The sequence below is a fragment of the Candida tropicalis genome (assembly GCF_000006335.3).
Source record: "Candida tropicalis MYA-3404 genomic scaffold supercont3.3, whole genome shotgun sequence".
Taxonomy (NCBI): domain Eukaryota; kingdom Fungi; phylum Ascomycota; class Pichiomycetes; order Serinales; family Debaryomycetaceae; genus Candida; species Candida tropicalis.
In genome coordinates, this window is record NW_003020055.1 from 1,382,141 (window position 1) to 1,396,584 (window position 14,444).

General features: G+C 30.1%; 7 protein-coding genes across 7 annotated transcripts; 4 read left to right on the forward strand and 3 right to left on the reverse strand. All coding sequences in view use genetic code 12, as the record gives it.

Annotated features, from left to right (window-relative positions):
- Positions 1 to 957: 957 nt before the first annotated feature.
- CTRG_02662 (uncharacterized protein) lies at positions 958 to 3,819 on the forward strand (the record flags this gene model as incomplete). The annotated part of the gene is made up of 1 exon (XM_002548319.1): positions 958 to 3,819. One exon carries the CDS (start codon positions 958 to 960, stop codon positions 3,817 to 3,819), a length of 2,862 nt encoding a protein of 953 aa, XP_002548365.1.
- A 150-nt stretch (positions 3,820 to 3,969) lies between these two features.
- Positions 3,970 to 4,755, reverse strand: CTRG_02663 (uncharacterized protein; the record flags this gene model as incomplete). The annotated part of the gene is made up of 1 exon (XM_002548320.1): positions 3,970 to 4,755. One exon carries the CDS (start codon positions 4,753 to 4,755, stop codon positions 3,970 to 3,972), a length of 786 nt encoding a protein of 261 aa, XP_002548366.1.
- A 1,461-nt stretch (positions 4,756 to 6,216) lies between these two features.
- On the forward strand, positions 6,217 to 7,065 carry CTRG_02664 (Signal recognition particle receptor subunit beta; the record flags this gene model as incomplete). The annotated part of the gene is made up of 1 exon (XM_002548321.1): positions 6,217 to 7,065. One exon carries the CDS (start codon positions 6,217 to 6,219, stop codon positions 7,063 to 7,065), a length of 849 nt encoding a protein of 282 aa, XP_002548367.1.
- Positions 7,066 to 8,349: 1,284 nt separating this feature from the next.
- GLC7 (type 1 serine/threonine-protein phosphatase catalytic subunit) lies at positions 8,350 to 9,342 on the reverse strand (the record flags this gene model as incomplete). Its single annotated transcript, XM_002548322.1, has 1 exon — positions 8,350 to 9,342. One exon carries the CDS (start codon positions 9,340 to 9,342, stop codon positions 8,350 to 8,352), a length of 993 nt encoding a protein of 330 aa, XP_002548368.1.
- Positions 9,343 to 10,766: 1,424 nt separating this feature from the next.
- Positions 10,767 to 11,357, forward strand: CTRG_02666 (uncharacterized protein; the record flags this gene model as incomplete). The annotated part of the gene is made up of 1 exon (XM_002548323.1): positions 10,767 to 11,357. One exon carries the CDS (start codon positions 10,767 to 10,769, stop codon positions 11,355 to 11,357), a length of 591 nt encoding a protein of 196 aa, XP_002548369.1.
- Positions 11,358 to 12,435: 1,078 nt separating this feature from the next.
- On the forward strand, positions 12,436 to 12,588 carry RPS27 (40S ribosomal eS27 domain-containing protein; the record flags this gene model as incomplete). Its single annotated transcript, XM_002548324.1, has 1 exon — positions 12,436 to 12,588. One exon carries the CDS (start codon positions 12,436 to 12,438, stop codon positions 12,586 to 12,588), a length of 153 nt encoding a protein of 50 aa, XP_002548370.1.
- Positions 12,589 to 13,123: 535 nt separating this feature from the next.
- AAT21 (aspartate transaminase) lies at positions 13,124 to 14,374 on the reverse strand (the record flags this gene model as incomplete). The annotated part of the gene is made up of 1 exon (XM_002548325.1): positions 13,124 to 14,374. One exon carries the CDS (start codon positions 14,372 to 14,374, stop codon positions 13,124 to 13,126), a length of 1,251 nt encoding a protein of 416 aa, XP_002548371.1.
- Between the last annotated feature and the right edge of the window lie 70 nt (positions 14,375 to 14,444).

A 14,444-nucleotide genomic window follows, 5' to 3' on the forward strand; every position in this document is an offset into this window, starting at 1 on the left:
TTCACTCTTTCTTCGGCTCGGTTCCAAATCCATACCAAAAAAAAGAAGAAGAAGAAGACAAAGACCATAAAGGGACATTATACGATAATTGTAATTGTATTTTGCTACCAAGTTCGCCATTTAATTATATCAAGAACAAGACAAACAAAAAAAACATCACCAATTTCAAATCATTGGTTAGTTACACTCTGTTGTCCTTCTATTGATTTTACTAATTTGAAACACGTGAATTGCAATTCCCGAACTTGATTTAAATAACCAACTAAAATTCAAATTACGTGGGTTGAGTGCACTTTTTTTAATTTTTAATTTTGGGTTGGCGTGTATTTTGGGACAATTTTAGTAAGAATAGAAAAATAATCACCTTATAACATCATTCAGTTTGATTTTTCCGATTTATAATCATAAAAGAAGGTTTTTCCATCAGGTTGGAATTTTTTTTGAAAATTTAATTTATAATTTATAATTTTTAATTTCTTTCTTTCTTTTTGACATTTTTTGAAATTATTCAAGGGTCTTTGATTTGTGGAGATTATATAATTACTTTCTAATTCCTCCTCCTCCTTCCCCCCCCTTTCTTGGTTCCATATATATAATTTTTTTTGCATACATAAATTTAGGTCCAACTTTTTTTATTTTTTGGGGCCAAAATATTTTCCATTGGGACAATTTATCACTTTCCTTAAAAAAGAATAACTGCAAAAAAAAAAAAAAATCATTATTACTATTATTATTACCGTTGAAGTTTCCCTGAAAAAGAATATATTTATAATATATATAAAATACTATTAGAAGGGAGGAAAATATAATACAAAGGAATTGTTGGTTAAGGTTCAAAGTTTCCATTATTTCCATTCATTTTTGTAAGTTTTCAATTTTGACAACATTTTGATTTTAATCAATGGGTTCTTTTTTTTTGTTTTTTGAATTAGCATTATCTCATATTATTATCTTATAATGAAGACATCATCATCAAGTATATCAAGTATAGCCAGATCAAGTAATTTAGAATTACAATCCACATCACTGGCTTCTAGTAGAATGTCAAATGAAGAGTTGCAAAAAGAAGAATCACACGAACAAGAAAATCAACATGAAGAAAAAGAAGATGAAGTAGAAGATGAATTAGAAGAAGAACTGCATGAACAAGAAGAAGAACAAGAAATTGAATCGCCTCAAAAGCCAAGACAAGATTTGATTGATTGTTTAGATCAATATGTTTTGACAAATAGAGGTGGAAATGGACAAACGTTTAGTAATTTTCCTATAATTATGAAAATTCCCATAGATGAAGAAAAACAAACAAAATCAATTGTTGAAGATGTTATTTCACAATGTTTAGGAATATCATCAATTTACCATCAAGGCCATAGTAGTAGTCATGAAGGTGAAGACCAACAACCACAACAAGAGGATAAAGATGATCAGGAAGAAGAAGAAGAAGAAGAACATTCTTGTGAGAGTTATATAACAATTGGGTTTACTACTAAAAATGAATTGGATGATTTGATTTATAAATTATATGAAGAACAAATTACTTTTGATTTGGATTATTCAAAATTTATTTCTCATCCAGGTATACTTTTCATTAAGAATTTATCAAGTAATTTAATGTTTGATGATGATTTCACTTTGGATTCAATTACAATTAATGAATCTACTATTCCAAAACATAAATTGTTTGAGTTTTTAATGGATAATTGTCACTTTAAATCATTAAGAGAAGTCAAGATATTCAATAATAATAATAATAACAATAATAATAATAACAATGATCATCATCATCATCATCATAATCATAATAATAGTCACAATCATCATAACAATTCCCCATCATCTACGTCTTCAAACTTGTCATCATCATTTGCAATTGTTAAATTTACAAATCATTTGGATGTTGATATTTTAATTAAGAAATTTAACAAGTATGTTCCTAATATTTTCAATAATAATAATTCAGTTCCATTATTTCTTAATAAATATCTTAATAGAAAAGAACGATTTGTACCTTCAAATTTATCATTAAATTCATCACAACAATTGTTTTCAAATGGTGGTGGTAATACTACCACTAATAATAATAATTCAAAATCAAATGATAATTTCAATCTTATAATTGTTGAAAATTTAATTAATTTTTTACCTCAATCAAATTTATCAAGATTTGAATTTGAATCATTTATTAATAAATTTAAAAATTTTGGTAATTTTATTGAAATGATTTATTTTCCATTGATTGATAAAGGAGTTAATTTGGATGATATTAAAACTTTTGATTATGGATTTATAAAATTTAAACAACCAAATATTAATTTAATGGAAAATACTTTACGTATTTTATATTATTTGAATGATTTAACCTGGGAAGAGTTTATGGATTTGGATATTGAAAATTTACCTGGTTTGTTAGAAAAAGATGATGATACTGAAGAAGAACAGGAAATACAAAAGGAAGGAAGTGCTGATAATACTGATGGTGAAGAACAACAACAAGATGAAGGTGAAGAGGAAGAAGATTCTCAACCAGGAAGAATTTTAATAACTATTGCTCAACATAAACATAACCATTATTTGTTTGGTCAAGCTAATAACTTTTATTTATCATTGAATAAAAATTCATCAATTGGAGTTAGTTTTCCAAATCCAATATTTACTATAAATCAATTTTCAAGAAATTTGAATTATCAAGAAACAAATATTTATGTAAATAATTTACCAATTGTATTTAATAATGATGATGTTACTTGGGAATCATTTTGGACTCAATTTGGTGTAATTAAATCAGCAAAAATTATTAAACCACAATTTTATCATGAAGATGAAGATGAACATAAATCAGGTAAAATTGGATTTGTATTTTATAAGAATTTTAAAATGGCTATTCGAGCAATATTAATGACTAATAATAAAGTTGTTAATGTTGAACATTTTAATCCAATAATTATCCAATCATCATTTGCTATTCAAAAATCAAACAATAGTAAAGAATTTAAACAACAACAACAACAGCAGCAGCAACAACAACAACATCAATTACAATTACAGTTACAGTTACAGTTACAATTACAACAACAAGCTCATAATATTCATATTCCACATCATCACCATCATCAACATAATAATAATAATAATAACCAAAACTACCACCATCATCATCATATTCATCTGCAACCACTACATCATCTTGCACTGCAACCACATCATTTACCACAGAATTTATCCATGCAGGGTGGTCATATTTATCATAATTCAAATCCTATTAATACAGGTCAAGGAGCAGGAGGTGTTATCAATAATCATAATAATCATAATAATAATAACACTAATGGTAACAATAATAATAATAGTAGTAATGGTAATGGTGGTGTTGCAATTGCCACTGCGGCAGCAATGGCTGCAGCTGCAGCAGCTGCTGCGAATAATCAACCATATTTTGCATATCAACCAATGATTCCTTATTATTATGGATATCATCCAAATCCATATCAATTTACTAATGGACTCCCACCAACTAGTGTACCTCCTCCACCACCGCCACCACCGTCATCACAAACTCATCATACTAATAATACAGGACATGGAAAATCTTTAGGTGATAAATCCATTGATAGATCATCTGGATCTTCAATTCATGCTGGTTCAAGTAGTCCCTCAGTTTCTAATGAGAATTTAAGTGGTAATAATGATAGTGGTGGTAATCCTCATAATAACATGACGGCATATTCAAATTATTTGATACCTACTAGAGCTTATCCGTATTATTATTTTGAAGGTCAGAATAGTACTACCAACTCTACAGAAAAGTCAAGTAAAGATTGAATATATATATATATATATATAGGTTACTTAAAGAAAATCAAAATTAAATTTGGAATATATACATCACTTCCGTATATATATATTATACATGAATATGATCCTTTTTTTGTTTTTCATATATTTTTGGTTATTTGTCTCTTTTGTCAATATTTACAATGATGGTGGATGAGTTAATTCTTCTTGATCTTCTTCTTTAATTCCTCTTGATTGAGGATTAAGTTTTGCTGATTCAACAATAGCATCAACTTTTTCTTGATCTTGATCTTCTTCATCAATAGGTTCAACTGAATTAACTTCTTCAATATAATGTTTCAACATACTTTCAATACCATTTTTTAAAGTGACAGAACTTGAATCACAACTACGACAAGCACCTTTTAATTTTAAATAAACAGTACCATTATCTGGTTCAAATTTAATAAATTCAATATCTCCACCATCATCTTGAATAGCTGGTCTTATTCTTGTAAAAATTAATTCTTTAATCATTGAAACAACTTCATCATCATCTTCATCAAATGCCATATCATCAGTTATAATTCCATTTTTATCATTCTCTAATAATATAGGTGATCCATTAGTTAAATATTCAGTTAAAATTGAAAAAATTTCTGGTTTTAATAATGGCCATGCAATATTTTCTGATTTTTCAATAGTTATAAAATCTGATCCATACATAACTGATTTAATTCCATCAATACTAAATAATTTAACTGCAAGTGGTGAACAAGCTGCTTCTCTACCACTTAAAAATTCTTTAGTTTGATTTTCTCCCAATATTTGAATCAGGGGTAAGAATTTTAATGCTTGTTCATTAGGTGTTTCAGATGTTTGAATAAATAGATTTCTTATACTTCTTATAAATGATGAATTAATAGGTCTTGTTATTTGTGTTCTATAATTTATAAATGATCGTGGTAAACTTCTGGCAAACATTGTTTAGGTGATTATTAATGGGTGATCAGGTAAAAGACAAAGAAGAATGAAAAATTGGCATCAAGAGTTTTATTTTTCTTTTCTCTCTCTCTCTCTCTCTCTCTAAGAATTGCCATAAAAAGAAATGTTTAGTGTGCTCGGAAAAAACAGGAATGGTGGAGGTAGAGATGATGGCTATTTAGGTGTTACAATATTTCCTGCAACTTGGGTTCCACTAAATTTAGTAAGTTATCAAAAAGATCAGTTGATCTTGAAGTGTAGAGTTTGGCCCACTGATGCTTTTTTTTTAAACCATAGAAGCAGTAATGGTATATATACAACCTAGAGATACAACATTTCTGTGTTTTACTAGCATCAACAACTTCATATCAAAAGATACAAAACAGCCTCATCTTTACCAAACATAACCAACTATCTAGGTTATCCTTGTCACAATACATACTTCCAATTAAGCATATTTAAAAATAAGTATTTTGATTTGTGACACGTTCTGATTTGAGAAATGTAAGGATCGAGTTTCCTTTAGCAACAACTTACTACTTGTTTGCATCCTGGACATTGTTTCATTGAAACTAATTTAATAATAGAGGATGTCGATGAATTAATGTGAATGAAACACATTCGTTGACACTATCAGAACAAAGAGATTTGTCGTACATAAACTAACAAGAATATATATATATATATATATCTGCAATAATTCATCCTCTCTTTGAATCAATATCGATAGAATATTGATACCATAGATAATAACTTGCGAAAACCAATGACCACCATTTTATCTCAATTCTCTGTGTAAATGTTTATTTCTTTAATTAAGACGAAATTCCTTGTTTCAATGAAAACTACAGAAAATAAGATATATGAATTTGGAAGGAATCAGGGTTCCTGATATATACAAAAATTTCAACCAAGAAAAGGAGAGTGATAAGCAATTAATCTACTTATTGTTCTTTTCCAAAATGTTAGGTTATCTTCATTTTGAATATTTCGTGCCGTTCATTCTCAGCACAATATAAAGACTTCCTCTTAATTCCTTGTAAATCCCCGCGGAAAACTTTGTCATACAATACATGAATGGATCATGTCGGAGTTGTATGTGTGTGTGTTCCACAACTGATTATTGGTTATAGGATTTGTTCACCCTCGTAATGGCCAACTATAATCATTGACATTAAAAAATCTATCATCTGACCTGCTACAATGTCCATCATCCATTACTTCATGGATCCAAGGAGCGAAAGAAAGAGACAGAGAGAGAGAATAGAGGTCCCTGAACATTGTCATGCAAATTCAAACCCATTCTTGTACCAAGGGACACGAGTATTCTTTCTTTTTTTCTGTTGGTCTATTATCACCAAACCAAACTTGCCCAAGGAAAAATTTTCGCCTTGTTAGCAATATAATACCCCAATAATCAATTCAACAACAACAACAACAAGAAGAAGAAGAAGAAGAAGAATGGATAGTGTGTTGATTGCATTATTAACTATCTTAGCAGGATTTTTAATAATCCTTTTGATATTTTTCATTCAAACAGGTGGATTAAATTCTATTTCACCAGTTTCTAAAAAATCTAAATTTTATCATCCAACTTTTCTTATCCTTGGATCTAATAATTCAGGTAAGACTTCATTATTTAATAAATTACAACATAATGAACAAATTAAAAATACTGTATCATCAATTGAACCAAATGTATCAATGATTAATTTACCAATTTCAAATCCTTCAATTGGTAAAAAATTTCAAATTATTGATTATCCTGGACATTTAAAATTGAGTAAAATTTTTGAAAGATTAATTATTAATGAAATTACTTTAAAAAATTTAAAAGGAATTATTTATATGATTGATTCTTCAAGTATTAATATTAATGATGATATTAATTTTGAAAAAATTGTTAAATTTTTATATAATTTATTTAGTATTACTGAACGTATACCAAATGGTGTTGATTTTTTAATTGCTATTAATAAAACTGATTTATTTGATTCAATACCAGTTCATAAAATTAAAAATAAATTAGAATTTGAAATTAATAAATTGATCCGTCATGAAATTGATAATGTTGGTAAAACTTCAGGTATTGATGATACTGGAAAAGATGATGATGATGATGATGATGTATCAAATGGTGGTAATTCTGATAAAAATGAAAGTTTAAGAGCATTTTGGATGGGTGTTGTTGGAAATGGTGATTTTACTTTTGATAAATTAGAAGGTAATGTTGATTTCTTTGGTGGTAGCACAACAAAGAATATAAGTCAATGGGAGAATTGGCTTGATGAAAAAGTTGTCAATCCATAACCTCCCCCCTCCCTCATATACATTCAATACTATGAGTAAAAGTGAGAGAAAACTACAATGTATAGGTATTTCTAGCCTCTCCAAATAATAATAATATATATATATATATAAAACGATACATAACATAGTAATAAAAATAGACAAATGTAATCAGCAAAACAACCTGTAGAACTTATATAGACCATTTCGATTAACCCCCCATTGATACAACAAGTCAAACCAAAATCAGTGTCGAAAAATATATTCCAATTTCGAACAATTTTTTCTTTTTTTTTTTTTTTTTGCAACCGAAACTAAAAAAAAAGTTGACAATACACATTAAAATATACAGAAAGAGTTAACAACCATCATTATTACAATATAAAAAAATGACAACCAGGAAACATCAAAAACCAACCCACCAGCAGCACCTTCACCCAATATTCAAAAAAAAAAAGCACAACGACAAATCAAACTCTCTAAATAAGTTAATCATTTCATTAGCTAAAAAGAAAAAAGTAATAAAAAAATAATGAAGAATCTAATCTCTTCTTTATATTCTATACTTTTTCTTTGAAGTCTTTCTTTTACTAATATACAAGCATCTTGGTTTACAAGATTGGTGAAGGTTGAAGGGAAAACTAGAGAATCATCAAGAAAACAAATGTGCCGAACTACATAAAACATCTATATATAATACAAGGATAAATGCAGTTATTGGATGGGTAATGTGATAAATGATGTGTGAGTGATGCGTGGTAGATGGATGAAAGGGGGGAAATATAAATATTGTCTAAAAAATGATTTGAAAGTAATAATAAACACACACACACACACCCAACATCATGAAAATAAAACACTGGTAAAAAGTTGATGGGATTGAAAGCCCTGGGAACTAAACATATAATGGTTGATTTCTTTCATTTCATAATAATGAGTTGACTGGAAGCAAAAAAAATAAAATAAAATAAAATGTATGAATTGGATTTAAAAAATTCAACACTTGAATGGCTCTTTGTAGAAAAAATAAGGGTTAAAAGCCTGTGATCTAATGTACATAAGTTTTTGGTGGTAAGGTAATAATAAAAATAATAATAAAAAAAAACACACAAGATGGTTGGATAATCAAAAAATAAAAAAAATAGAAACCACTGATAGTGATTCATAAAAAAAGGAGTGAAGAAAGGAGGAGGCAGTAAACAACAACACCAATGGTGATAAATGGTAAACCGTAAAAATAATAATAATAAGAAAAGTTGAGGAGGATGTGAATAAATCAAGTGATAAAGATTAGAACGAAATCACTTATTTAACAGTCTTCTTTGGTTTTCTTTGGTTGGCACCTGGACGGTTGTTGGCCACATTTGCTGGGGCATATCTTGGTTTCTTGTCAGCAGGTTTCAAAATTTGGAAGGAACACAATAAACTTTCATCAACAGACATCATGGCACCAGCATTGTCAAATTCACCACAATAGTTTGGTGCAGAGAATAATGTCACCAATTGACGCTTGCTGAAAAATTCGTAACCATCTTCAACAACTTGATGGGCACGACAAATCAAATCCATATCGTGTTTTTGTAAAAATCTAGAAACAACATCTGGACCAAAAGTAAAGGACACACCTCTATCGTTTTCTGACCATCCAGTGATATCCTTATCTGGATCTGACCACAATAAATCACACAACAAACCAACATCTGGAATATCGGTTGGTCTCATAACTCTTCTGATTTGTTCCATAGAGTTCAAGTCAGGTGACAAACCACCATGCATAGTAAAGATTTTTTCATCGATAATAGCTGCAATTGGTAAACAGTTGAAACAATCAGTAAAAGTTTTCCACAATTTAATATTGTATCTTCTTTTACATTCGTCGTAGAAACCGTAAATACGATTAATGGATGCACATTCGTGATTACCTCTTAAAATGAAGAAATTTTCTGGATATTTGATCTTATAGGCCAACAACAAACAAATTGTTTCCAAGGATTGTTTACCTCTATCGACATAGTCACCAAGGAAAAGATAATTTGCCTCTGGTGGGAAGCCACCGTATTCAAACAAACGAAGAAGATCGTAATATTGCCCGTGGATATCCCCACAAATCTTTATAGGAGCCTCAAGCTCAAGCAATATAGGTTGTTGGATAAAGATTTCTCTTGCTTTGGTACATAAATATCTGATTTCGTTTTCACTTAATGCCACTTGTTTTCCTGGCCTTGAGCCACGAACTTCGAGCAAACGGTCTACAATGGAGTCCACAGAAATGGAGGAATCGTCTTCTATGTTTGACATTTTCAATTATAAGGTTGATATATTGATTGATTGATTGGATGGGTACGGTGTTGCTGTAATAGCTTGTGTATAATAAAAGGGGGGACAGCAACTCAACAACAAATTCTGTTATCCGAAGAAAGAGAAAAATTATTTAATTTTTTTTTTTTTCCTTTTCCTTTGGTAAAGTGAAAACGAACGAAACACACTGTAGAGTGAGAGTAGTGCGTGTGTGTATCGTTGTTGTTGTTGTTTCTATGCTTTGAAGAGGAGAGAGAACAGAAAAAAGAGAAAAAAAAATTTTTCTGTGTTGTTTTTTCCTCTTCCCGTTCTTCGCAGTGTCTTTCTTTCTGGCCATCGCGAATCGCCTCCACCACCATCTTCTTCTACCACCACCACCACCACCATTATCTCCCTTTTAACTGTCCAGTAGCACCAGAAAAAAAAATTAATTATTACAAATTACTCAGCGTTTGGCCCAAAGCGAAAAAAAAAAATCCCTCACGTAATCACATCACCACATTTTTTTCATTCGGGGTTTCTTTTCCATTCGTAAAATTACATAGATTCTTTTCTTTTAGTGGCGAGAGATTCTTTTTTTTGTTTTGTTTCTTTGTTAATCACTCCGGATCTAAAATCATCAAACTAAAATATATACATAAAAACAAAGGAGGCTATTAATGATTTCTATCATATGGTCAATGAACTCAATTCAATTTAATTCAACCAATTGAACTTCTTCAGATTGGCTGTAAAATTTTCTTTTTTTACTTACCTCGTTTCATATTTTTTTTTCTTGTCGCGTATTGACCTTGCATTAGTAATTGACGACATTTTTTCCTGTTTAAGTTTAATTGTCCAGATTGAATTATTAAATCGGTGGTTTTATAATATTATTAATACTCTAATGTCGTAATACCAGTGAATGGGTACGTCCGCTTCTCCTCATTTATCATTGGTCAAAAGTAATATCGCGAATCCCATTACACGTCTGTATTATCATCTGTTACGTCCCGGTATTTATTCTCAACTGAGTCAGATTGATTTAATTTCGGTGACGATAAAGTCGATTTAAAAAACCCGCGTCCCCTCGCCTTATTTGGCACATCATAAAAACAGAGTCATTCAATATGATACGTACAACCATCAATTTCTATTCCGTCAACATATAGGGATCATCATCGAGAAGATTATTCCTCCTACATCGTGATTTTTGCTGTCTTATGGAAGAATATTACTATCCAATTACTGTCCTGTGCTTTGGAAATCAATCACGACTTTTTTTTTCTCCAAAGACACACTTTGTAGATATCGCTGGCTCTTTTTTTTAATTTTTTTCTTCGATATTAACTCCTCATTATCATTACTGGTTGAATAATAATGAATTGATTCAAGTAAACCCACCCCCCCCCACACACACACGAGTATACCTACCATATATTTCAATGAGCAAACCCCAACAACAACAAGTGCCACCATTTCCAAATAAATATCAAGTTAGATTAGTTGCATCATCTGATTCTAAACCATGTATAATATGTTATAAACCAGCAACAACAGTATTATTAGCTGAAGGGAATGGAGATTTCTTTTATACTTGTCAACAACATTTAAAAGATGAACAATTTGCTAATTCTATACATCCTCAAGAATATACTGATTTGGTTAATTCTCAAAAAGAATTAACAACAAAGAAAGTTCAATTAGAAAAAGATGTTGAATTAGAAAAACCATATATTTGGAATAAAGTTACTGGTTATTGGAAGAATGATAAAGAGAAATCTGAAGACTCTAAAAACAATGATAATTTGAGTAAATATGAAAAGCTTAAGAATGAGTTAAAAGAAGTTATGAAAGAATTAGATGAAAAGAATAAATTAATACTGGAATTTAAATTTAAACAATATAAATTGAATCAAGATATATATAAGAATAGATTAATGATTCATCAAAAGAAAGTATATGGTCAACAACGAGCCGTGAAGATTCAACAAGAAGGATTCTTCCCATCTGCTCCAAGCCATAATCTAGAGTAATTACTACGTGTTATAGAGTATTTAATGTAGAAACGTCGTATAGTTTCGACTAATGAATAATGGTCATGAAAGAAACGTAACAGTTGTGAAGTATATGTAGGTTAACATAGTAAGTAACTACTATGAACGGTTGCAAAAAGGCAATATAAACTGCAAATTGGCCTGGGCTTTTGTGTGTGGAACTGGTAATAGTTTTTTCACTTTTTCCTGTACACTACCAAAAACATGGCAAATATAATACAGTAACAACTGGGTATCAAAATGATAGGCCCTCTAGTGATATAATAGTGAGGTGATGATAATATGCTTGGAATCTAGTAATTTATGCAATCACAAAAAATGTAGTTAAATTATTCTTGGTTGTTATTTATTACCATAGACAATCAGAGTATATTGACATTTATGTCATTTTTCATGTATATATTTCCAAGCCCTAATAGCCCTAATTGTTTTCACGTGCACGCAATTTCAGTATTTTTTTTTGTTAAAGGTGCACACCCTCCCAATACAGTAGTAAATTTTTTTTTGTGTGTGTGTGCGAGAAGACTTTCTCTCACTCTCTCACAGTCTCACACTCCCTTTTACTCACTATAGTGTGAGCACTCACATTGTGTGTTACTGCGAGACAGCATTGGAGAAAAGAAAAAAAAAAAGAAAATTTTTCTTCATTTTTCAGATTTCATTTCCTGAACCTATACATATTAGAGAAACAAGTCAACAATGGTATGTTCAATAAACTATTGATAATGTAATGATTTTGAATATTACCAGTAACGTAAAATGAACAAATGGATGAATGATAAAGAATTGGAAAATGAATAGAATCAAAAGTTGATCAAGAAACCCAAAAAAAAAGAATGAAAGAATTAAACGATTAGTTAAAAGAGTTTTGAATTAGTTAAAAGAGTTGAATGGAAAATGACAAATCATTACCAATGTAATACGATGAATATGTAAAATACTAACATTTCATTTTTTCTAATAGGTTTTAGTTCAAGATTTATTGCATCCATCTCCAGCTTCTGAAGCTAAACAACACAAATTGAAAACTTTAGTTCAACAACCAAGATCTTTCTTCATGGATGTTAAATGTCAAGGATGTCTTAATATCACCACTGTTTTCAGTCACGCTCAAACTGCTGTCACTTGTGACTCTTGTTCCACTGTCTTGTGTACCCCAACCGGTGGTAAAGCTAAATTGACTGAAGGTTGTTCTTTCAGAAGAAAGTAAATTTATTAATCAACATAAGAAAACTATTATGAAATAGAATGATGTCATTTATTTTAGAGTAAAAGAAAAATGAAGTATTGTTGTGAATTTATAATGATGAAAGAAATATGAAGAAGTCAGAATGAAAGAAATTGAAAAAAGTGAATTATATATTTTCATTGATAATGAAATAAAGTTGGTAATATTATATGTATCATAGGAATTCAATCCATTTTTGTTATTGATGTTAATTTTAATAATCATTTATGGGGAGAATTTTACAAAATTTAAAAAAGAATAGTGAATTTTATAAAGCATTTTCTTTGTAATTTTTTTTTATAAAATTTATTAATAATATAAAAAACATTTAAAATCGTTATTTTTGTAATTATATAGAATTCAAATTGAGAGCTGACTGGGTGTATACCTACATGTCAGTATCAAGTGGAGATAACAAAATACAGAATTAAAAAAATATATTCAAGAAAATCAAACAACATTAGACATTAGGGTTATATAAACTTTTTTTTTTCCTTATATATCTATATTATATCACCTAAAGTTTACTCTTACCAAAATGTCTGACAACTTCATCAATAGCTTTAGCAACTTTGTCAACATTACCATCATTCAAACCAGCAACAGAAGCTCTACCACTGCTGACCAAATAAATACCGTGCTTACTTTGTAAACGTTCAACCATATCTGGGGTCAAACCAGTGAATGAAAACATACCAGTTTGATCAGTAATGTGGTTCCAAGTACCTGGAGTACCTAAACTTTCCAATTTAGATCTTAAAGTATCTCTCATCTTACCAATTCTTGAAGACATGGTAACCAAATCTTTACGCCATTGAGAGTATAATTCTGGATCATTCAAAATGGTAGCAACAATCTTAGAACCATAAGCTGGAGGATTAGAAATTTCCGAACGGATAATCTTGTTCAATTGAGATTTGATAGCCTTGTTTAAAGATTCATTTGATTCTTCAGTTGAAGCAATGACATGGATAGCACCAACTCTTTCACCATACATACCAACATTCTTAGCAAAAGATTGACAAATGATGATTGGAGAAGTGATAAGTTTGGAATCAATGGCTTTTCTGATTGGATAAGCATCTTTTTCCAAATCACCACTGGCAAAACCTTGATAAGCAGAATCAAAAATAACCAAGTGTTGTTTCTTATTCAAAGCAGTCAAAATTTCGTTCCATTGGCTATGGCTTGGATCTAAACCAGTTGGATTGTGGGCACAAGCATGTAACAAGAAAATAGAACCTTGTGGAGCAGATTCAATAGCTTTCAAAAATCCGTTTAAATCCAATGATTTGGTTTCGTTATTCCAGTAAGGATAACTAGCAACTTTGAAACCAATAGTTTCAAAAATTTGTTTGTGGTTAGCCCAAGTTGGTTGGGACAAATAAATAGTATGGTTACCTTGGTAGAATTGTTTGATGAAAACACCAGCAACATGTAAAGCACCAGTACCAGATAAACTTTGTTGAGAAACAATCTTGTTATCTTTAATGGCCAAGGAGTTGTCTCCCAAAATGACTTTAGCGGCACTACTAGTGAATGGTTCATACCCACTGATGGACAAGTATTCGTGGTTGTAATCTGGGGAATTGATTAATTTCTGTTCGGCTTGTCTGACGGCTGGTAAGATCCATGGTTTCCCATCGTTGTCTCTGTAAGCACCAATACCCAAATCGACTTTATCAGAACGGGAATCAGCATTGTAACGGGCCTTTAATCCGAATAATGGATCTGGTGGTAATTCTTTAATACCTGCGAATGGTGACATATTGGATTATAGCTATTGAAATAAATAAGGAGTAATTAAAACAGAAAGAAAGAAATATTTGTTTATTTAT